Source organism: Silene latifolia, chromosome 1 (genome assembly GCF_048544455.1).
Source record: "Silene latifolia isolate original U9 population chromosome 1, ASM4854445v1, whole genome shotgun sequence".
Lineage (NCBI taxonomy): Eukaryota > Viridiplantae > Streptophyta > Magnoliopsida > Caryophyllales > Caryophyllaceae > Silene > Silene latifolia.
Window position 1 is genome coordinate 3,537,084 of NC_133526.1, and position 24,680 is coordinate 3,561,763.

Below are 24,680 nucleotides of genomic sequence, written 5' to 3' on the forward strand. Positions count from 1 at the left end.
TATTTCACCAAATAGTTAAAATCACAACTTAGATTTTTGACAATATTTATATTTGTAAGAGATTAGGATCTCTTTTTTTTTTTCTCACAAAGATTAATTATATGTTTATAAAATATACAATTTTAACACTTTTATACGTTTATTATATGACTTTTTTTTTTTTTTACTTTATGAATATTTCTAAAATAAATATTTTTGTAACATTATTTTTCTATTATTATGTTAGTAAAGAATAATCGATAAATTATTAGATCCACTTCTATTAGTATTTTTTTTCTCATAAAATATTAGATTTACTTCTATTAGGATTACTTTCTCATAAATTATTAGATCTACTTTGATTAGGATAATTTTATCATAAACTATTAAGAGAAAAAAGCTAAATCTACACTTATTAGGAATTCTAAAAAAGTTGGACTCTCTAATATCGCTCGAAAAGTTTATGCTTTATATATATGTATTGATTCCATTTGTATATAAACCATAATTTAATAGTCTACGCAACTTTTATAAAATTGGAAATAATTTAACTATATGTATAGTAACTGTTTTATACAAAACTCGGTGATAAAAACTCCTAGCTTCTAGATCGGACATTATCGAGGAGATGTACGAACTCTCTTTGTTAATTCTAAATCTAGACTAATTTTTTTATATCAATTTGGTAATTAATAATTAATGGACCATGTTTTACTATATACCTAGTTGACAATTTGGCCTAGTGGTAATTTTGAAATTGCTAAGAACTCATGTTCATCCTATGGTAAGTAGGTCTATAAATAATAGCCTAGGCACAATCAAGTTTTTGCATTAACACAAATCAACAAAATATATTACATTATATTTGCAAGTGATTTAATTAATTACTAGGTTTATCTCAATAGTGCAAAAATGTTGAACTACTACTCTAAACTTATTGTCATTGCTTTTATTTTGCTCGTTGCATCAGGTTTAATTTCTTTTCAACTACGTACTCATTTACTGTATATGTGATTATTTTCATGTTACGTTGTGCATGCATGCATATGTAACTAGTTTTGTAGTACGTACACACCCTCTTGTTGTTTGTACTTATCATGCAAGATCGCCCTAAACTTGCAACATCGTCGTTATACTTTTCATTAAATGAACCACTTAAAATAGAGTCATAGAACAATATTGTTTTAAACTCTGATTAAAATGTTTAAAATCAACACTGATTAATATAATAATATATACTCGTATTTGTTACTTGTTACATATACAATGGATTTCCTGACAATGAGAATACATTGTTTAAAATTCTCTTCCGAGATTTCAAACAAAATTATTAATCGGAATAGAAGTAATTACGTTTAGGGAGAATGCTAACAAATGAGGTATATATTTTCATGACAGGAAATGCAAAGGAGGCAAAAGTAGAAATCGCCTCAACGAAAAATGGTTTTACGTTGAAAGCACATCATAATAGTCGATCAACGTCTTTAAGAGGATTTAGGGCATGTTATGGTGCAAGGTGGAATCTTGATTGTGGATCTTGCCGTGATTGTTGTTCCTATTCTTGCTCACGTGATTCTTTTTTCAGCTTTTGTAGATGTAGTTAATTACCTAATAATAATAATCAACAATATTATTATTAGGCTAATTAATTTGCATCTTCTTTGCTCCATCATCAATAATTAATGTTTTCGACGACATTATATTTAGGACTTGAGAGTAACAGATGTAAGATGAAATGTTACTAGCTTGTTTTTATATTATGTTTTTCTTTCAAAAGTTTTCACGTTATGTTTTCAATTAGCAAAGGATTAAATTATTGTCGATGTTATATGTTGCTAATTAAAATTTTCCATTTTCTTCATTACTACATTTGTCAAACTCAATTATATAATTTGTACTTTATTGTTGTTTCAAATGACTGAGATACAACTAAAATCAGTACCGAGAACACAATAACTCTACCATCCATCGAGTGCACAGATCTGATGCATGCAAAGATTAGCTAATACATTACAGAGATGAGAGGCATACTATTAAAATCACAAAGCAACGACTTCCTCTGAAATCCCCGTTATAAACTTATAACTCACTTTACATAGAGAAGAAACATCTAACCTTAATGAACATATATATCAAGATTTACCCTTAGATTTTACGACAGCACACCCAGGGGCGGATCTAGGTAGGACCGTAGGAGGCTACCTGGGCTTCAGCCCAACCCATATAAGTTACATGTCTAAATATTCATTGTTTCAGTTGTAGCTCAGTTGGTTGAAGTAGTTGCATGATGGATTTCTTTCTTTGTTGTCAGTGGCTGACGCTCAATTCTCATACCTAACATTTTTTTGGTTTCTCTTATTTACGCAAATTATATGATATTTGACTTATTTTAATCTTAAAACGGATATATCTTTCTAAAGAGAGACTTGTTGATATGTAATAAACACGAGATGGGTCTGGCCTTACCCGCGGTGGAGGAGAGAAGTCTAACTCACAAGCCCAAGAATGCTCTTATCTCCCAAAACCAATTGGCAATGGGAGAAACACCCCTAGGCCTTATAAGATAGACAATCTCTCTCTTTTTCACCGATGTGGGACTCACAAGTGGATTTATACTCCAACAATATGTTTATAAGATAATGAATTATAGTATATTGTAATTCTCCCAAAAAAAAGGCTTTGCTATCATCATTCACAGTTATATCGCTACACTATGTGCAACTCCAATTATACGAATTGCCGGTTTCACATGTCTAACCATCGAATGTCAACCTTGCCCAACCTACTTCTGAATCCTAGATACGCCCCTAAGCACACCCATAACATATAACGAAAAATTCTCATCTCCTCCAAAAGGACCGTCCTCCTAACACTTAAATATTTATCATAATATTCCATTTAGTAGAAACGTGGAATATGATATGGGTCGTGCTAAAGATCGTCGACACTTTTACTAATTATCGTCGATAATTAGCACATCTTTCCAATATTGCCCCCATTAACCCCCCCCCCCTCCCCCTCTCTCTCTCCGGCCGGGAGATTTTTTTTTTCCGGACGAATATATTTTTCGCCTTGACCTAGGTCTGGACGAAAATATTTTCCGTCTGGACGAAAAATATTTTTGTCTGGACGAAAAATTTCTTTGTCCGGACCTTGGTCTGGACAAAAATGTTTTTCGTCCAGGAATTTTTTTTTTTTTTTTGAAAAAAAAAAATCATTTTCTGACTTAGATTAATTTTTGGTGCGGTAATCGATAATCGTTAATCAGTTCTGACAATAACGATTCTATTCTAAACTACCTAAATCTACTAACTAATTACAAATTTTTTTAAAAATAAACTAATTTAGATTACTTGTCGTCGATTTCTTGAATTTGCTGACGGAATTGAAGCGGTGGTGACGGAAATGTCGTACTTGGAAAAAAAATGTTAATATATGGGAGCTTTAGAGTGAAGGGTAGATTAGAAAAGTCATTACAAATTATAGACGATAATTAATAATGTGTCGACGATGTCGGTATGAATCCCAACTACTAATCAAAACGCAAATGAGTAAATGACCCAATCCCAACTCAAAATCTACACTCCTACGGGCACAAGTACAACCCAACCGTCCCAATACAAAACGCAGAATGGACCTAATCCAAAACCGACCCGCAACTTCAATTATCCTCTTATTCAACTCAATCACTCAACGAATTTAACAAACCTGATTTCTTACTTGGTTTTCTACCTCGCTCTTCACCAAATCTCAATTCGCTTGCACGCCTCTATCTTTGATTGTGAGTATTATTTCCGAATTTAAGTTTTCATCTATCATGTTATTGTTCCTTTTAAGTTGATTTTTTTGTGATAATCTAAAATTAGGGTTTAATTTGATATTGTTGAACTGTGTTTTTCCCCCCAATTCTGATGATTCATTAGAGATTGCAGTTGCCATGAACCTTGCATAGTTGCATATGATAGCTGTTAACTGTTTTGTAATTACTCCCTTTGTTTACATTTGATTAAATCCGTTTGCAAAGAATATGAAAGGTAAACAAATGACTGGGACGGAAGGAGTAGGTAATTTAGGTTTGAACCATTTTTAATTGAGTTATGATTTTGGTATTTGGTACTCCGTGTCGGTTATTTGTTCGCCTTTGTTTTTGTCACTAAGACCATGGTGGGACGGGTGGACCAATTTCCGATATGAGAAATTCTTAGGTGCTTCCGGAGTACCACGTCTTCGTACACTCTGGCTAATAAGAAGTTTCCTTTTTTTTTTCATTCTACTTAGATTATAGAAAAACAACATTACCCCAATGTATTAATGGCTTTCGCAAAGAGGGAGGAGGGGGTAATTTCTTGTCGGGTTTGTGTTCGGAACTACTAAATAAATGGGCTATTTGTGCTGGCATTTGTGTCATGAGACCTCAAGTTAACCTATCTGAAACAAATGGCATGTTGGTTTGTCTTGACCCAATTGCTTAACCGTCCATCGACTCTGTGTTGTTTTCGGGCATCTTAATGTTTGCCGGTCTAATTGAGATAAGGATATAAATTTACAGTTTATGCGTTCTGTTCACTTGCCCTATTACTAAGGTTAGAGAATGGAGACTAAAATGTGGTGGTGAAATATTCTGTTGAGGGGATGGTTTGTGAATTTATATATTGTATCTCCAATTCTGGACAGGTCAACAAATTCCGGAAGCCAAAGATGGTGAGTGGGTTAATAAATGCCAACCCAACGGTCTATGAGAAGAAAGAGCGCAGATCTCGTCCTCAACAACCTGACCTGGTTGATGAGTACTCTGTCGAACCCATTGACGAGCTTGAGATTTTTGATATCCTTTTCCATTGTTCTTTCCTATATGCTTTTTCTTATTATTTTTCTTTAGTGTTGTTGTGGTTGAGCCATTATGTTTAATTGATTTGACGGTTTTGAGTATATGGAATTTGGGATCTTACGCACTTCTTGGATTATATTCATTATTCAAGGACAATCGTGCCCAAAAATTTGTTCATAGAGACACAATATATTTTCAGTTGAAATGAGTTCTTTGATTTATTTGTGAGAGCAAAGTTGATATTATTTGGAAATTATTGCTCTTCAAGGCTGATAGAGTATGTTTGTGCACAGCATGATTAAGGAATTAAAATAAATGGTGAGGGAGTTTGTTTCCTTAACTTCTTCTTACATCATATTAGAGACATAAAAGATCCTGAGCATCCGTATTCTCTAGAAGAGCTGAAAGTGGTGACAGAAGATTCTGTTGAATTAGATGACAAGCGTAGTCATGTTCGGTAAGGTTATAATATCTAGCTATGTACATCTTGTTTGAGCTCTCTTTTTTAGCGATAGGCGATAATTGAGCTTTACACCTAACTGTTTTTGCAGAGTAACATTCACGCCAACAGTTGAACATTGTAGTATGGCAACAGTCATTGGCCTATGCTTAAGGGTGAAACTCTTGCGGAGCTTGCCTTCACGTTACAAGGTCTGAATTCTATATCATGAGCCTGTTAATATTTGTTGCATTTTTCTTTTGCTTAAGATGGTTGTGTAACTTACGTAGTTGTTAAGCCTGAGAGCTTTTTAGATCGTCCATATATCAAATTTATATATTACTCCCTCCGTCCCGGTCAATTGTTGTCCTTTGGTTTTGGCACAAAGACCAAGGAAATAGGAGATGACCAATAACTAAATGGTAAGTGGAACAAATTGAATAAGAATGATCAAATTACTCATCAAGTTCATTCTTAAAATAGAAATGACAACAAATGACTGAGACACCCAAAAATAGAAAAGGATAACAAATGACCGGGACAGAGGGAGTAACAGTTATCTTGGCAATGATTGGAACCTGTCTTTGGTAAGTTAGCAGGTTTTTCCCTTGGGTGGCTAATTCTTTTTTATCGAATGCATAGTTCTTTGAGTGGTGAAACTGAAATAATTGTCTATTCTATCTAATATTACATGTACTGAAACTGAAATAATTGTCCATTCTATCTAATTTACATGTACAACTTTGTTCAAATAGGGGATGGGGGCACGGGGCTATTACAAAACTGATAGATCTCTCATTGATTGCATGTAAAAAAAAGGTATTAAATTATTACTTCCGTAAATTAGTAGGGAAATGAGAACTTGGCATGTTTATTTATGGACAAATGGTGTAAGCTGGGTTCTGGACTTCTGGTTGTCCAATTATGAGGTGAAACTTTCAAGAGATTTTAAATTTTATTTTTTAAGATCCTGTGATGCTCACTAAACTTGATGATGAACTGCGGTCTTGTGCCTCTTACTTTACTTAGTAGTTTTGACTTTTTAGTGGTTTTTTTTCTTTTGAATGTCTTCTGGTGCTTGCAAAAAGGGTTGGTTGCTCGCTGATTGATTGCGTGTAGAAGTTTGAAGGCATTGGATATGTACTTCCTTTAAATTAGTAGGGAATGAGAACTTGGCATATTTATTTCTTAATAGATGATGAAAGTTGGGTTCTGGTTATTCAAATTGTGATATGACACTTTATAGTGATTTTTAAGCTTTTACTTTTTAAGACCCCGTGGTGCTCCCTAATTGGATGATGATCCGCAGTATAGTATTACGGAGTATAATTTAAGAATAGTAGTATAATAATGTACATATACTAGCTATAGTATTTTAAGAAAAGACTATATTTATTCAATTACCAATAGTGAAATAGCGATTCTAGCCTCGAAAATTTTATCCAATAAATCTAACCCCCATAGTCAAAATGCTTGAATCGCTCCTGCCAGTGAAGTTTATACATTGTTATTTGAGTTGGGTTTAGGTTTGGGTTTCTGTTTCTTAGGCCTTTATCTTTTTAACATCCTTCACAAGTAAACTGTTCGTTTTGTCACTCTCGCTTTCCTCCTTTTATTTACATTGTTCCTTATGATGGTTAATGTAAGCTAACACCAATTTATTTTGGAGCTTCGGTCTCGTCATTGCTGTTTAGATCTAGGTTTTCACTCCTTGATAGCAAGTTGGACAGTCAGCTAAAACCTAAATCTTTCCAATGTGAACAGAACCTTACTTAACATGGCGTATAGCCGTATAACCAGCTGCTATAAACAACATATGAAATGTCTTTAATTTTGACGGATTTAAACTGTGCCATGTCAGTATATACGTGTCAATTGCAGTATGGCTCTAATTTTTATCTTAGTCTTCTACAGGCCTACGCCCTGTGTCTTAGTCTGAACTTCTAACTTTCATTTTCCGGGCATCTCAACCTATCCATTTTTGGACAACCGCTTGCTTGCATACGACCAAATTGTTCTAATGGAAACAGTTTGTAGGCGGAGTTACAATAAAGCAACCAACCCTTTTTTATAAATATAACATTTACTTGCATACTTGGAAAGTAATAGTGCGTTAAATGGACTTTGAGCTTGGGGAATGATTTTGGGTTTGAGTGCTTGCGACTTTTTCACTGCTATATACTTTTTGTTTTGCTAAGATTGCACTTTGCAGCTTGTAATACTCATAAATGTTTCACTGTCTTGTTAATTACCAGGTGGATATCAGAGTAGCGCCAGGAACCCATGCTACTGAGGCCGCAGGTAAGTAACAAGACCTTTTTGAACTTTTATTTTAATATGTAAAATCAGCATTATTATCAAAATGAGGATCGGTTGAAACTATTTGTCAAAAATGGGCGCAGCCTCCCTCCCCCAAATTCGAAGCATCTTTGCTGAAATCTGAATTGCCTATCAAAGATGCTTTAAACAAACGTTGGGTTGATGAACGTAAATCGCCTGAGTCCCTCAACGATATTTTCTTGAGAATGGTTACTTGCTTAGTCACTCATTCATCCAGACAAGCAACGTATCCAACACGGACTCATTTTTTTAGATAGTTCCATTTCAAACCTACTTTGACAGTTAATTTAATTTTGAACGCTTAAAAATAATCGTTTCTTTTCAAATATCGGTCTGTAACCGATGCTGATTACTGAGATGGTGTCTCGTGACTCGTGATGCCATCATTTATCATTAGTTGCATCCTGTAAATACCGATGCTAATGTTACTCTTTGGATTGCTTACGCATCTGCTCATTTAGTTACTGTCGTTGCAGTTAATAAACAGTTGAATGACAAGGAGCGTGTAGCAGCCGCTTTAGAAAATCCTAACCTAGTGGATATGGTTGATGAATGTCTAGCTCCGTCCTTTGCTTGAACCTCTCTGCGCCTCCACACAATTTGGTTTTCATCGTGTTATTTTCTCTGTCTCTCTCCAAACTCTTGGTTAAGGTGTGTCGATCTAGATATGGGTATTTATTCATTTGCGGTACTATCTTTGGTGAAAATTGTTGTATGTAAATATAGACTAGACAATTTTGATGCATAATAACATTCTCATGATCAAATTCATCTGAATTAGCGATTGATGTAACGACACACATAATGAGATTCTCATGATCAAATACATACGAATTAGCGATTCATGTAAACTGAACAACATTTATTTGGTTGAAACAAGGGAATTGTAATTGAGATGAGTATAACATTGGTAGCAGACTAGCAGTAGGGCCATTACTCCCGCTCTCGGTCTCAAACTCGACCAATTGGTCTTCGGCAATTGTCTTGGGGCCTCGGGTTTGGATGATGCTGAAATGAACGTAGACATCTTGGGTGCCATCATCGGTGGTTATGTACCCAAAACTCATTTCACCGACAATTTTTGTTTCGTGATTAACAAACCCGAGTGTAATGAATTCACGTTATGTCCTCTACGGTACACAAGGTAAATGGACAATTACCTTCCCAGAATAGAACGACTTACGTTTCTCATATTGCGATACTTCAGACTTGAGAAACTGGCGAATACTACAATGCTTGATAATCACACTGCCAATACATGGATTTAATTAGGGGTGTTTACTCAGTGGTCCGGACCAAAGACCGGATCTGACCGGACCATTTGGACCGGACCGGGCCAATATTAATTAATATGGTTCGATCCTCGACCCGCCTTTTAGCCCTTATTTGGTTTTCGGTCCAGAGAATTTGGTCCGGTAAGGTCCGGTCCCGGACCAATGAACACCCCTAGATTTAATGTTGAGTGGGATATGAGAGTTGATCAAATTTCCATGTACGGAGTAAAATAAATGGGAGTGACATATTATACTTACAGAAAATGAAAGACACCATATGAAAAGGTACCTTTAATAATTAAAGTATTTTTTCATTGAACATTATATTAAAAATTCCAACACTTATTTCTCATAACTTATAATAGAATGGTATATGGAGTACATAATATGATCATAATAAAGAGGTACTTATAGATGAGAGCGTAATATTACACATCTATAATAGATGGGTAGCTTGATGGCACTTGGGCCAACTTATAATAAAATGGTAGGAGTATATAGTATATATAATCATGATAAAAGGACACTTAACAAAATGAGCGTAATATTACACATTTATAATAGATGGGTAGTTATTCAAATCTCCGAAGAGATTTATAACCATGACTTTCTTAGACGGGAGTAACATTGACGGCGGCCGGGCCTTTAGACCCGTTTTCAATCTCAAATTGGACCTTTTGGCCCTCATCAAGGATCTTGGACCCGTCGGTTACGATAGCCGTAAAGTGAACAAACACATCTTTGGAACCATCATCTGGTGTTATGAACCCAAAACCCTTTTCCTCATTGTACCACTTAACCACTCCACTTTGCTTCACGTTATCCATGTGTGTTGCACTCTTTATTAGTTTAAGAGGCTCTAGTTTTGTTTGGGAAATGAGTTTGTGTGTGTGTGTGTTATGTTAGTTATGTGTTGATATTGGTATTTATAGGATTTTGTAAGTCGGGGGTGTGTTGCGCTATAAATGACGTTTTTAGAAGGGTTCAGAAGTTTAGTTGATGTAACTAAATGGCTAAACGCCCTAAAATAAATAGAAATTCGGTTTTTCTAACATGGGCTCATGTGTCAATGTGTTATACGTATTAGTTATGTGTTGATATTGGTATTTATAAGATTTTGTAAGTCGAGGGTGCGTTGCGCTGTAAATGACGTTTTTAGAGAGGTTTAGACATTTAGTTGATGTAACTGAACGCTCTAAACTAAAGAAATCCGGATTTTCTAACTTATGTTCATCGAACACATGTTAAAACATACTTGTAAGTTGTAACATAAACTCTTGAAAAAATGAAAAATTAAAATAACTATACTCCTACTTAACAAGATACTCCACTAAATTAGTTAAATTAAATCACATTTAGCGAAAACATAATACTCCATATATAATTATATACACAAATACATATGTGGTATGGAAAATGAACATCTCATCTATACAATATTGTTAAAAGGCTTCTAAAAGCATTACATTTAATTCCATGTGGCATACTCATTAAATTTTATTCTATGTTGTATTTTCATAATTTTTAAATTTGTATTGATTAATAAATTTACTAAAATTTCTTACAAAAGTGACATCATATATTTTGTAACATATAAGTTAAAGTAAATCAAACTAAAAGACTTTTAAAAGCATTAAATTTAATTCCATGTGGCATAGTCATTAAATTTCAATCTATGTTGCATTTTTATAATTTTTAAATTTGTATTGATTATTAAATTTACAAAAATTTCTCACAAAAGTGTCATCATATATTTGGTAACATATAAGTTAAAATAAATAAAGGGATATTATCATTATTCTTAAATTAATTGTATACATTAAATATTTCTTGAGTTAAAAAAATTTCAAAAGTGATGTGATTTATACAAATTCACTTATAAATTTCATAATTGTAACATATAAGCTAAAACAAATCGAAGGATATTAGCATTATTCTTAAATTAATTTTATACATTAAATATTTCATGAGTTAAAAAAAATTCAAAAGTAATGAAATCTATACAAATTCACAAATAAAATTTAACATTTTAATTAAAGTTTTTGTAATAAAACCTGTTAATGAATTGATTAAAAGTTCTTCATACTTATTTTTCTAATTTATAAATTTGATTAAGTGTTTGTTGGAAGTGTTGTATTTTTTTTCTTTTATAAATTGTTATACTTTACTTTCCTAAAATTAAAACCTTTTTAATTAAAAATAAAAATAATTTTATAGTTTAATAACATTCCTAAAAGTAAAAGTATGACATTTTACTTCAACTACTATTTAAAAACAAGGCAATTGAAAAACTATGACATTTTTCACATTAGTCCAATTTACTTATTATGTGAAAAACTATTCACGCGTCTAAAAACAAGGCAATTGAACACCCACAATTTTCATTAATCTTTTTCCTAATTAATTTACCTCTTAAGCTTCTCATAATCAATTATCTTATTTATTTAACACTCATAACTCACAAAATAAATGAAAAGGAATATGAAAAATGAGAATCAATGGTTGTATAATCTTATTTAATAATACTCATAACTCACAAAATAAATGAAAAGTAAAATGAAAAGTTTAAAGCTAATGGTTGTATAATGTATATAAAACTAATAGTTTCCATTCACTAATCCTCCGTTTAATATTCATTGATCATAAATTTTCAAATTACATACTATATTTCATTGTTGAATAGTATATTTGGTTATGGTGAGTATGAACGTATGGTATATAAAAATGAATTAACATCTCTTATATGAAATTGTTATTGTTGTTGTTTTGTAGTATGATAAAGTATTTTAATTTTTTATGTTATTCGTTCTTATGAATCGTTTGCTTTATATTAGAATTTATATTTTTCATCTGGATTAATTTAAATGGGCTACATGTGAGAATATTTCGATTCTTTTGTTAAATCTTCGTCATGTAATCATGTTGATGTTTTCTCTTTGATCAATAAAACATGTGTATCAACTCTACAGCATCATCAAAGGCACGTGAATGTAGATAGGGTAGAGCCTCATGCAAGTAGTTTGAAGAAAGAAGATAATCAAAAGGCACAAGACTAAGGCGAAAACTAAAGATAAAACTTAAGGTATAAACTAATAAATCATTGATGTATCGTTTTATTAGTAGATGCTCTTGCCTCTACCACATTCGCTTTCCACACAAAAAAATGTACTTTGTGTCAAATGACAATGAGTTGTAAAGTTTGTATAACAAATTTTGGATAACGATTTTGTTCATATTAGGGTAATTGTTTTTCACTTTCTCATATTTAATTTCGTAGATCAAACTATTTATGTTTCAAACAGAATGTGTAATTATTGTCTTGTACTACTATACTACTATATCTTGATTTGTGCAAGAATTTGTTGTACATTTAGTTTAATTAAACATTATTATTCACTTTTGAGTATTAAGAAACAAATCTAAATTTTAGTAAGAAAACTTATATTTATCCCGTGCATTGCACAGGTAACAAAACGAATATACAATCAAGAGGCTACCTAAATAATTTAATTTTAATTCACATGACATTTTTATAATCCATTCATTCATAAATTATTATCCTTATTATTACTATTATTATTACTATTTTTTTTACTATTATTATTATTACTATTACTATTATTATTATTATTATTATTATTATTATTATTATTATTATTATTATTATTACTACTATTACTATTACTATTACTATTACTATTACTATTACTACTATTACTATTACTATTACTATTACTATTACTATTACTATTACTATTACTATACAATAACATAAAAATGATATTTTGAGCAATTTCTTAAGCATCAAGTGACATCATCTTACTCTAACTAAGTGATCATTTAAGAACCTTTATAAATTTTCTAACATAAATATGCACTAAATTTTTCAAAACCACTAATGTAACTAAAAAGACAAAAAAATAAAAAAGATAAATATGCACTAAATTTTTCATAACTACATGAGTAATGATTTTGGTAACTATAAAGACAAAATATAAAAATTGGTTAAATAAATGACTATGTAAGAACCTTAAAAAACTCTCTAAGAAAATATGCATTAAATTGTTCATTACTTCCATTCACCAATAATTTTTTATTTGCATACTTTTGTTTAGTCTTTTACACTCTATTTAATTGGATTCTAATTTATTTTTGTTTATTTTCAGAGTTACTTACCAAGGATCTAAACGTGAAATGTCGAGGTATAAACAATTAATATTTTATTCTTTTTTACTTTTATTTCACATATACCAAGTATTTTTGTTAGCTTAAGTAAGTTTAATTTAGTGGTTACAATGCTCGAATATTAAAATGGATGAATACTAACTTAGGGGTTCTCATTAAGACAGATCAAACCATCATACAGATTTAGGAGTTTTGGTGTCATTCCTCATTACATAGTTTTGACTCATATCACAAAATTTCAAAATACCCTAATTATAATATATCTCCAAGTAAAAAAGAAAGTACAGAAAAAGACGAAAAACACTTTTACGAACATAACACCAAAAACAAAACAACAAAAAAAAGTCAAACCCGTGATTTTCACGGGTCACAAAACTAGTTAGTAATTAAGTAATTCAGTTTATTGCATTAAATGAAGCAAATTAATAATAAACATGAGAATTGTATTACATAAAAAGTTTTGGATCGGATTTGAACCCAAAACTTCCAATCCGAAACAAGCACAATATAAAAAGAAAGTCTAAAACAATCAACATGATTCTATATATAGTTAATATTCTATATAGTATTAATATAATGATAAAGTGTTATTTTGTCAAAATAAATTATCTAAATTAATTTCCCTTTTCACAATTAAACACAAGCTCTCACCCGGGTACGGAAGTAGGTCGGGGTATTAACGTTGTTGCTTGATAATCACCTTTCACAAATCATGATCACGCATTCATTTCTCAACCACCCCTTAAAAGTTGGGCATTTCTATGGTCACCTACAAAACATGCTTGGAACTTTACACACCATATATTAATCTCACGTGTTAATTTCTCCGTCGTTTTCGATCATTTATTTATTTTTATTGACACAAAAATCAAAAAAAGAAGAGGGGATCATTTACGGTGGTAATCACGGAATTAGTATAAATCCCATACAATACATATACGGTAATTATAAAGTTTTAGTTTTGGTGTATATTACTCTCTGTTAAATTCAAATTTTAAATTGATAATTAATTTATTCTTCACGTCTCTTGTCCTTATATTTTGATTTAAGAAAAAAATTTAAAGCCGTACAAAATCATAAAATGAATTTTTTAACGAATACGTCTTTTTTCCACGAAACTTGATATTACTGTGTAACTTTTTACTAATAGCATATCTTTTAACCCAACTTCTTATCATATAAAATCAATGAAATTTGTTATCATAAAACTCTTATAATTTTTTTCTAAAAAAAAGAATTTATTATTGAAAACCGGAGGCAAATCATAAAGCCCATTTGATGCCTAAGTCACATTCTCTTTAAGTCTCTTTAGGTTGACCGAGTTCCTCGTGAGTCGTGAGGAGTTATATTAGGCCGATTGTTGTAGTGAGAGAAAGCTTTTAGAGAGTGAGAAATTGGGAAAGAATTGGATTACCTTCTACATGAACAGTAACTCTTATTTCTAGGGTGAAAGGTGAGGATCTCGAGGTATGTCGCTGAGCTTACAACTTTTCTCCCCTGGGCCCTCGTCCCGGGGCCGACCAGATGGTCGGGGGTGTGATAGGCCGACTCGTACATATGACTAGGGATGTTAGTGGGGCGGGTTTTGGCGGGTCTCGCCCCGCACCCGCCCCACTTGGGGCGGGCGCGGGTAATGATTTGACGGGTCATGGGGCGGGGATGGGTTTCAAAAGTATCATTCGTCGCGGGTCGTGGGGCGGGGATGGGTATCACATGAAACCCGCCCCATACCCACCCCGCCCCACACCCACCCCGCCCGCCCCGCTCCGCATGTCCCCGCTCCGCTTATACCCGCCTCACTCATCTCCAAATCACCAACCCACCTATAATAAGTAGTAGTAATTATACTATAATAATAAAAGAAAATTATAACAAGAGGATAAAAAGCCCAAACCAATGATACTTGGTAAGAATGCTAACGGAGCTTTAGATGATTTGAGGGAACAATGAGTGAAGCTCTGTTAATTTGATCAAGTAGCTCTGTTTACTTTGGACATGCATTTCATTGTTTGTAAAACTCTTTCATGGTTTGAAAAACTTGTGTACTAGTTAATTGAATGTATATTTTGCGAAAACTTATTTGTATAAGTAGTACGACTAGTATATTTTAGATTTTAGATTTATATTTTTAAAAATTGTTTATGAGGAGATAGGTAATTTGGCGGGTCAACGGGTCCCCGCGGGGCGGGGACGGGTTTGAAAAGTTCAACCCGCCGCGGGTCGCGGGGCGGGCGTGGGTACGCATTATAGACTCGCGGGGCGGGTGCGGGTTACCCTTCCTCCGCACCCACCGTGTCATCGACATCTATTTGAGCATTGGCCCTCAGATCCAGGTTTGGGCTTGTTGGATCATGCGGTGATTTCGTTGTGGGCTTTTCTAAGGGATTGGGCCGTAAATTATTACCTAATCAATAGTTTTCAATGTAAAGATTTGGCCCATTTATACACAACACTCTATAGAGTAAACTACAAATATTAAGCCCACTTCTAGTAGGTTGAAGATGACAAGTGAACAATAATGACCGTGGAAGATCAATTACCTATTAGAAGCATGTCTAGTGTCACGGTCTGGTACTTTTGTCGAATCGTGGTGCGCACCCTTGCCCAACTCTAGGGCAAGAATGCAAGCAACAAGGGTCTCGTACTAGTGAGGGATCGCCCACTAGCACGTTTCTCAGGACTCGGGGTGTGTGTAGGGAATCCTAGTCACGATTATCAAGTCCGGCACACGAAAACAATAAAAGTAAGCAATACGATTATTGAAAGCAAGCAACAAGCAACAGCAAGCTTTTGGATGAGAAATGGTTTTTGATAGACTAGCACCTCTCATAGAGGCAAATTTGATAGTTTTGTCCTGGTAGCAGGATACATTGAATGTGTAGAATAACGATATGTTTTCTAAACGCCTAAAAACATATCTTAAACTAAAAACGAGACTCCAAGATTCGACACGCAAGAAGTAGTCTTGGAGTACTAAATGAAACTAAAAACAGAAATGAAAATACATAAGCGGAAATATAAAATCTAAGGGCTCGAAATAAAAGGACCGCGCGCGCAATTCTCAGGGATTATGCGGCTAAATGTGCGACTCCTTACACCTAGACAGCCTAGAGGTAAACCAATGACCAAGACGCTCTCATGTGAAGGCAATGGTAGACGCATAAAAAAATTATGGTGATGGTGATGATAGTTAATTCTTTAAAGTTTAAAGGAGATATTAAAAGATTACAATTTTTCTTACTAAATTTAGAGAGGAAATAATAATAATTTTAGAAGGGAGGGGGCGATAATAAAAACGATATGGATAGATTAATACAAAATACACGATTGGACGAGTCTATAACACCCAGAGAAAGGCACTAAAAAAACCAATATTTATTTAAAATGAAATAAATCTTTATATCTTTAGTAATGTACTCCATTTGTCCCGGTCATTTGTTTGTTTATTTTATTTTGGGGTATCTCAGTTAATTGTTTATTTTTCTATTTTAGGAATGCTGTTATGGGCAATTGAATATGACATTCATACTCAATTTGGTCCCTTGTCTTTTAATGATTAGCGACTCCTCTTTCCTTGTTTTTGTACCAAAATTAAAGGTAAACAAATATTCAAAAGAGAGGGAGTAACAACTAACAAGAACCCTTTCATAATAGATAGCTAAGGTAGGAAAATATTCATAAATTAGGCCAACTACTAAACAACAAATAGACCAAGCATTTCTATTGCTTACAGAATTACTCGTACATGGTATTATGGTAGACCGATATCAATGTGGATTCTTTTCATTCTCTCTCTAATACGCTTATTTTCATTCATTTACCTTTACCTATACCTACTCAAATATATTTACAACCATTCGATTTATCCAAAATTAGATCCACACCATTGAAAAGTAATAGGCCTCCTTTTCTTTTGAGGAAATGCAATAATTATTTCCATAAAAGAAAAGGAAGTTAGATCGATCTTAATCTAAATATTGAGTAACAATAAAACATTGTAGAGTTACATATCAATGACCCTAGTATCCTTATTATGGAAAAGTATCGATGGTAGTTACTTTAAAGGGGTTATTTAGATAAAGTATTGATGGTAGTTACTTTAGAAATGATATTAACGATATTGCGTTTTGATATGGCTCTTTCACATGCATAATTGCATAAGGTAGATTTACGCAATTCCTTTCCCCAGTTTGTAAGGCTACATAAAGTATTTGAGAGCGTGATATTGAAATTGTTTATAGATTCTGTGTGCTACCCTAACAAACACATAGTACCTTTATTCTAGTGAATAGTTTACATTTACTTTATTTTATGATGGAAAACGAAGGGAATACAATTTAATCAGTTTTTTCTCAATGGAGGAACAATTCCACTTATTTATGTATGACAAATTTGTGTAGGAGACCACATTAACAAACATATGAGTATCCATTAACAAACTTGAATCCTTCATCTAATTTATGTAAAAGTTAGTTTTTTTTTTTTTTTTTTTTTTGTGTTGAAGAGAGGCAAAGCCCAAAATTAACTACTAGCTATTATGCGGGGAATAGCCACCCTGTAAAAAATTTTTTTTGTAATGAGACCACATTGACAAACCTATCATTCATTATCCATTTCCATCCTCCTCATCTACACCGATCATACCCGCCAACTCCTCTCCAATAAAGTGGGTCGGGGCTAATGTTTAACAGGGTAAGTGTATGCCGTGATGACATAGGTGGTTGACGAGTGGTGGCCTGGACGCCTGGTGGGTATTACGGTATAAAATTATTGACTGAGTCTCAACCACAAGCTTAAATTTTGGTTCATATGATCTTCTCAAATTGTCTCGATGTCCCATTCCAATGCGATACAGACCGCTTAATCTCACTAAGTGCGGTCGATATTGCATCAAAGCGGCAAAATAGGCTTTAATAACCTTCAAACTTTTAATAACTCGATCGTATATTAATATCTCAACCGATGTCCATAACCATGATACAACCATATGTAAATAGGGATTTCACACCAAGAGAAATAGTGTCTTAAAACAAACAATTAACCTTTCTTAAGACGAACCTGATTAAAACAAGCTAAGTAACATCTCACTGCTTAGATTGGACAATTTTTTTTGCTAATATCTAAACTGTAAACTTTTATCTTATCACTTATTTAACCTGTTTTTAAGATTAAGACGAATATATCCATCTTACGCTCCTACATCACCATCAAATTCAATTAAATGATAACTTTGTAGAAAATATCATCTCTAGGCTTAATTTCCACCTCTATTTATGTTCCCTACTTTCCTCTCACGCAAAATTAAAGCCATTATATCCTTTTCTCATTTACTATAATGGGCAAATATCCTACAAAATGGGCCTCCACTTGATTATCACTATTTGTCACATTTTTCATAATTTCATAATTTCATCACTCTTTTCTTATCTACCCTACCATTGCTCTCAAAGACAGTTTGGACCTTACACCTTACAAGTTACAACCAACAAGCAACATCCAATAAATATCAACGCCTTAGTGCTTCTTCCGTCTCAGACAATAGTTTGCATAATTTACATTTGCATTATTTCTTATTTTGCCCTCACAAAACAAAGTAAAAGTAAACTATTAACTGAATACTTGAATTTTTGGATAACATGATGAGAATGGTCACGTGAAACTTCGGATAGGTGCTAACCCTGTTCTTAATCCAAATTGAATATCTTCGTCTTAATTATTTGTTTGTCTTTTTTATTTTTTGTGAGGATTTTTTAAATCAAATATAAACAAATGATTGGTATGGAGTGTTAGGAAATTGTATATGCACGAACAGGAATTGACAATAATACCGCACCGAATCGACTCCGCTTTCCTAATAGAATAATTCGACCCTTATTAGTGCCTGGGCGAAACCGAATTTCCTATTGAGATAAGACGGTGCCCTCTGATTTTTGGATTCAGAGACGTAATATAGAAAATATTTTATGTAGAATGTTATACGTTCTTTTGATGCAGTAGAAGATTATGATTTTCTGTAACTTTTCTTCCCATCCTTTATCTACTTATATATAGAAAGGATATGGGTGTCAGGGAAACATGGGGATGCATTTATTAAGGGTTGTAACTTTTCAGAAATTAGGATTAAAAGTATTTAAATTACGCGGAATTTAAATGACGCAATCTCGTAAATAATTATACGAGCGTACACTCCGTACTTCCCGAACTCGCAGTATATTATTTAGAAATTACCCATTAATGAACCGACCTTAATTACGCCAAATGAACCGGTAATCTTATCTTTATTAATTCAGAAGACAATACTCAATTCAGGACGTGTCACGTCATTAATACAACCTTTTTTCTTTTGGAAATTCATGTTATGGTGGGACCCGTTAGTGTGCAAAATATTTATTTCTTCATAATTATGTCAATACAAACCTGCGACAAATTCCGTCTTAGAAAATTACTATGAAATAATTTTATACATTCCGAATAAATGAAATTAATGGCATATAAGCGGTACGAATTACAAATCGGAATAAATAAAACTAATTACAAATTATAGAATTTACATAATTTTACAAAAAAATTGAATAACAATAAAATTATATAATTACGAGAAGGATTTATATTTAATTATGGGATTGAATTACATATAATGCGAATAAATTACAAGCATAATTTTTTAAAACTAGATAGTACGATATATTTGAAAAATTCAAAAAAAAAATCATGACGGAGTATTTACTTACAGTTAAAAACTCGGCAACTTAACTACTAGCCGCGTACATCGAAAATGGTAGGTGACAATGATAGACTACCGAGTAAATTTACTCTTCAACAAACGTCGAGAATGTTTATTTCCAGTTAGATCACTGATATAGAACTATTAGATAATTACAATAGAAATGTAAAAATAAAATATTCATCAAAAAATATTCATACCGTCCTAAATACATACCCGTGCAATTTTGAATTGCACGAGTTTAAAACTAGTTACTCTTAAATCACCAACATGGAGTACTTTGTATTTTCTTCTACAAGGCTAAAAAAAACTTCGCATATTAGCATTTCAGAATAAATATATTCCCAATTTCATATCAAGAAATATGAGCATGGGCTGGTAAAGTGATGAGGCGTGGTACTCATAACTTGTATTCAAATTCCGTCAGTAACATATCTGCCAAGCAAGGATACATTTCATCTCATTACCTTGCTGTAAACGAAAACCCTTACATCACTACAAAAATGTCGTCTAAGCGAGATTAATTAACATAAATAGAAAAAACGTACTCCGTATTTAATTACCTTGTTTTACAGGTAGGCCATCCAGTTAGTCATCTTAGAGTGATTATACATTGAATGTATATCAAGATTGCAAATACCGGGTTAGTATTCTTATACATTGAAGGTATTATCTACATTATTGATATGAAGATAAGCAAAGAGTTGATATATCAACGTCGAAGAATACTAACCCGGTAACCCCTGATAGCTAATTTGCTTATCTTCATATCAATAATGTAGATATAATTAATACCTTCATTTTCAACAAAACCACGAAATAATTCACCTAAACCAATGACAATTGAAATAAAACCGAAATCAGTTTCGATCAGTGTCATTTTCGCGTTATCCACGTATGAAAAATGGACCACCGTAAATCAAATAAAACTAAATAAGCATAGTGTATCATCACATGTCCTGTGGGCTAGTTTGATAAAGATAGGAAGTAAATGAAATGAATGGTCCTTGTGCAACACATTAACCTGAATTTTCGGCAATATCGGTTGGTGGTTGCAGCATCCTTGATTATGACCGATTTTATGTTACTCCGACTTGATTGCAAGTCGGAATGACAATAAGGGTGCACAAAGGGTAAAGCCATTCAAACGTGGAATTCATAACGTGAGTTCAAAACCCGTCAGCATTAGAAATATTGTACTTGTGGCTCAAACTACACCTAAAACATGAAGCTCCCTAAACAAAATACATTACCAGTAATGAGTTTAATTAGCTCTGCAACCGGAATATCTTAAATGAAACCGATAACTCGAAATTATCTGCACAAAACACCAACATCAACTAACTTAATTGGATAAGAACATGACATATTATATGAGAAAATTGAGTTAAAAACATAATTAAGAGGATAATGTATTAATGTGCCAAGGGAAGAAAATAACCAACCACAAATCGAGAGAGACGGCCTATTAATGTACTGATTGCACTCTTGAAGTCCCTTTCCCAAACAGTAAGTATTGCTTAAGACCGTCTTAACTTAAGACATCTCACAATGCTTTTTTCTTTCTTTTTTTTTTTTTTTTTTTTTTACTTTATTTAAATCGGTTGTGAGTGTCGTCTTAACTTAAGATTGGTCTTAACTCTTAACCAAGAATTTGCGTTTCACATATAAACGTTTCACAATCCTCCTTTTATTTTTACTTTATTTGGTACGCATTTTTCACATTATGGCCGTAATTGCCAGAGCGAATTAAGTTACATACGCAACATCAGAAACCATAACCGGACCACATTATACCATGTCTGATGTCTCTTAAGGCATTTTGAAATGGGCCATATCTTAAGAAGGATAAAAGAACTTTGTGAAAAGGAAAATGCTTCTGCAATAAAAAGAGTGTCATAACATACTACCTCCGACTCAACATATTCTTTACGTTTTATTAAAGTACTCCTCACAATTGAATAACTTTCCGAGATATTCCTATAACCCATTTTAGTGAAGAAAATAACATAAATCACCAAGAGCCACAATTCAGGTTACTCCAAACTGATATTTCTTGAGGGATCTTTTCCTGTAAACATTACTCTTCATACGTCGCAGTCGAAAAATAGGAATATCAACACCCACAACTCTTCTATCACTTTATAAAAATGGTATGATCACCTGTACTTTCCTCATTCCCAGTAGTTCATCCGAAAATAGTACAGCACAATGGATGCATTATCTTCGTCTTTTATCTCGTCAATTCCACAAAGAAAAATTTCTGTTATTACAATTAAACCTTCGTCGTCACCTTTAAGAATTAACATATCAGCTGTAAGAACAGAAGATAAGCCTAAAGTATCGGAAAAAGCGTCACCAACGCAAAAACTGCCATCTACATTACCAAAATCATATCCGCCAAAATTGCAGCCCAAATCGGACAAAACCCGTCCAAGATATGTAACCAGTCCTTCATTTCCATCAACAGTTTTAAACACAATAGATGACATAATCAATAAGTTTGTCGATCCACCTACACGCGTGTCAGTCGATCCAAGGCACGTCCTGTCACAGAACTTTGCTCCGGTGGATGAGCTTCCTCCTACAGACTGTGAGGTTCTAGAAGGTGTTCTTCCTTCGTGTCTTAAGGGAGCATACATCCGAAATGGGCCCAACCCACAATTCCTTCCTCGTGGGCCCTACCATCTGTTTGACGGGGATGGAATGCTCCATGCCATTCGGATCTCAGATGGCAAGGCCACACTTTGTAGCCGTTATGTCAAAACGTACAAGTATATGATTGAGAATGAAGCGGGAGCTAATATTCTTCCAAGTGTTTTTTCAGGGTTTAATGGCCTTGCAGGGTCTGCGGCCAGAGGAACTCTGGCCGCAGCCAGGTTTATTGCAGGGCAATTTAACCCGAGTAATGGTATTGGATCGGCTAACACGAGTTTAGCCTTGTTTGGTGAGAAACTTTACGCGCTAGGAGAGTCAGATCTTCCTTATCAAGTAAGATTGACTCCAAACGGAGATATTCAAACCCTCGGTCGCAATGACTTTGATGGGAAGCTATTCATGAGCATGACTGCTCATCCTAAAGTCGATCTACAAACCGGTGAGACTTTTGCCTTCCGTTATGGTCCTATGCCACCGTTTCTAACATTTTTTAGGTTCGACTCCAAAGGAAACAAACAAGCAGACGTGCCCATTTTCTCCATGACACGGCCCTCGTTCCTCCATGACTTTGCTATCACAAAGAAATATGCTATATTTCCCGATATCCAAATTGGGATGGACCCCGCAGAAATGATTCTGCGGGGTGGATCTCCAGTTGGTTTAGACCCATCAAAGATTTCAAGAATTGGGGTCCTCCCACGGTACGCTAATGATGAGAAGGAAATCAAGTGGTTCGACGTGCCTGGATTGAATATTATCCATGCCATCAATGCATGGGATGAAGTGGACAAAGACGGAAATGAATCTATAGTTATAGTAGCACCAAATATTATGTCCCCAGAACACACGTTAGAACGACTGGATCTAATCCATGCATTGGTCGAGAAAGTTCATATCGATCTCAAGACTGGAATGGTCTCAAGACGGCCACTATCCGCCAGAAACCTAGACTTCGGCGTCCTAAATCCAGCTTACCTAGGAAAGAAAAACAAGTACGTTTACGCAGCAGTTGGTGACCCAATGCCAAAAATATCAGGAATAGTGAAACTAGATGTGTCTGTAACCCAAGATCGGCGAGAATGCATAGTTGCAAGCCGGATGTTTGGGCCAGGGTGCTATGGAGGCGAGCCATTCTTTGTGGCAAAGGATTCAGAAAATCCGGATGCAGACGAAGATGACGGGTACTTAGTAACTTATGTTCATGATGAAAATACAGGGGAATCAAAGTTTCAAGTCATGGATGCTAAGTCAGCTAACCTTGACATTGTTGCCTCTGTGAAGTTACCTCAACGCGTACCTTACGGGTTTCATGGATTGTTTGTAAGCGACAAAGACATTAAGAAGTTGTAGCTATCCCTTACCGGTCCTCCAATATATTGATTGCACATTCAGCCTTAGCTAAATGTGCAATCAATTGTATTAGGAAGTAATATATCTTATTACTTCCTAATACAAATGTATAGGATATAGATACCAATGTATAGGATATAGATACCGATGTACAGATAATAATTCTAGAGCACAAACAGCTCCAAATTTGCAAACATGAATTCGGAATTTACTCCGTTGTAACGTTTCTAAACCATTTCCCGAAAAGCGTTATAAAGGCTTTATCAATCTTGTTCGTGTGTCACAAAACCAACTGCCGTTCTAGAATAAGGTGAAAGTAAATCAATTCGTCATTATTCGGGTGCATCTCTAATGCCGTGACACAAATGCCACCCGTTGAGAAGGGTTCAAAGCGTGGTTCGATTTTTTTCACATTGCCTCTGCATAATCCTTTGAAAGTCGTCTTCCATATCAAAGGTACTTGATTCGGGTCCAATTTCCAGACCTTCAACGGGAATTCAACGGCACTCCCATGTTCTCTGTAGTTTATAAAATGTTCATTCTTAGGGTTATGTTAACTCTTAAGCATATTCTTTACGTTTTATTAAAGCATCCTAAGCAATAGTGGTCACTAAAAAAAGTATTAAAAGCATCTTAAGCATCCCAAGCAAAGTACTAAAATAAAGCATCATCTTATTCCCTAACTTTCCTTTTAGTGTATACCATTCAGTTTAGTCCGCGGATTCGAGCTGGGTAGGAACACTAGGGGTCTAGAGAGGTAAAACTCTCCCTCGTGATTCCTAACTTTCGTTTTTTATTTACACAAATTCTTATTTAAGACAGGTATATCTTTCTTAAGTTTAAAACAAGTCAATTAGTTAAAAATAAAACAAAAGTAGAATGCATAGGAAAAAAACAACATAT

The 24,680-nt window shown here is 33.9% G+C and overlaps 2 protein-coding genes across 2 annotated transcripts; both read left to right on the forward strand.

The window, feature by feature from the left end:
* Nucleotides 1-3,567: 3,567 nt before the first annotated feature.
* On the forward strand, nt 3,568-8,491 carry LOC141593264 (protein AE7-like). Its single transcript, XM_074414141.1, has 6 exons — nt 3,568-3,760; nt 4,654-4,804; nt 5,159-5,264; nt 5,359-5,458; nt 7,502-7,547; nt 8,063-8,491. Exons 2-6 carry the CDS (start codon nt 4,678-4,680, stop codon nt 8,161-8,163), a joined length of 480 nt encoding a protein of 159 aa, XP_074270242.1. The 5' UTR covers nt 3,568-3,760; nt 4,654-4,677; the 3' UTR covers nt 8,164-8,491.
* A 13,295-nt stretch (nt 8,492-21,786) lies between these two features.
* LOC141593280 (putative carotenoid cleavage dioxygenase 4, chloroplastic) lies at nt 21,787-23,999 on the forward strand. Its single transcript, XM_074414142.1, has one exon. It carries the CDS (start codon nt 21,981-21,983, stop codon nt 23,775-23,777), a length of 1,797 nt encoding a protein of 598 aa, XP_074270243.1. The 5' UTR covers nt 21,787-21,980; the 3' UTR covers nt 23,778-23,999.
* The last annotated feature ends 681 nt before the right edge of the window (nt 24,000-24,680 follow it).

What these genes read in the sequence shown, in the direction of transcription:
- LOC141593264 (XM_074414141.1), top strand. Translation starts at nt 4,678, where the DNA reads ATGGTGAGTGGGTTAATAAATGCCAACCCAACGGTCTATGAGAAGAAA. An exon ending in TGACGAGCTTGAGATTTTTG is followed by an intron (nt 4,805 to 5,158) that starts ATATCCTTTTCC and finishes ACTTCTTCTTAC; the next exon opens with ATCATATTAGAGACATAAAA. An exon ending in GACAAGCGTAGTCATGTTCG is followed by an intron (nt 5,265 to 5,358) that starts GTAAGGTTATAA and finishes CTGTTTTTGCAG; the next exon opens with AGTAACATTCACGCCAACAG.
- LOC141593280 (XM_074414142.1), top strand. Translation starts at nt 21,981, where the DNA reads ATGGATGCATTATCTTCGTCTTTTATCTCGTCAATTCCACAAAGAAAA.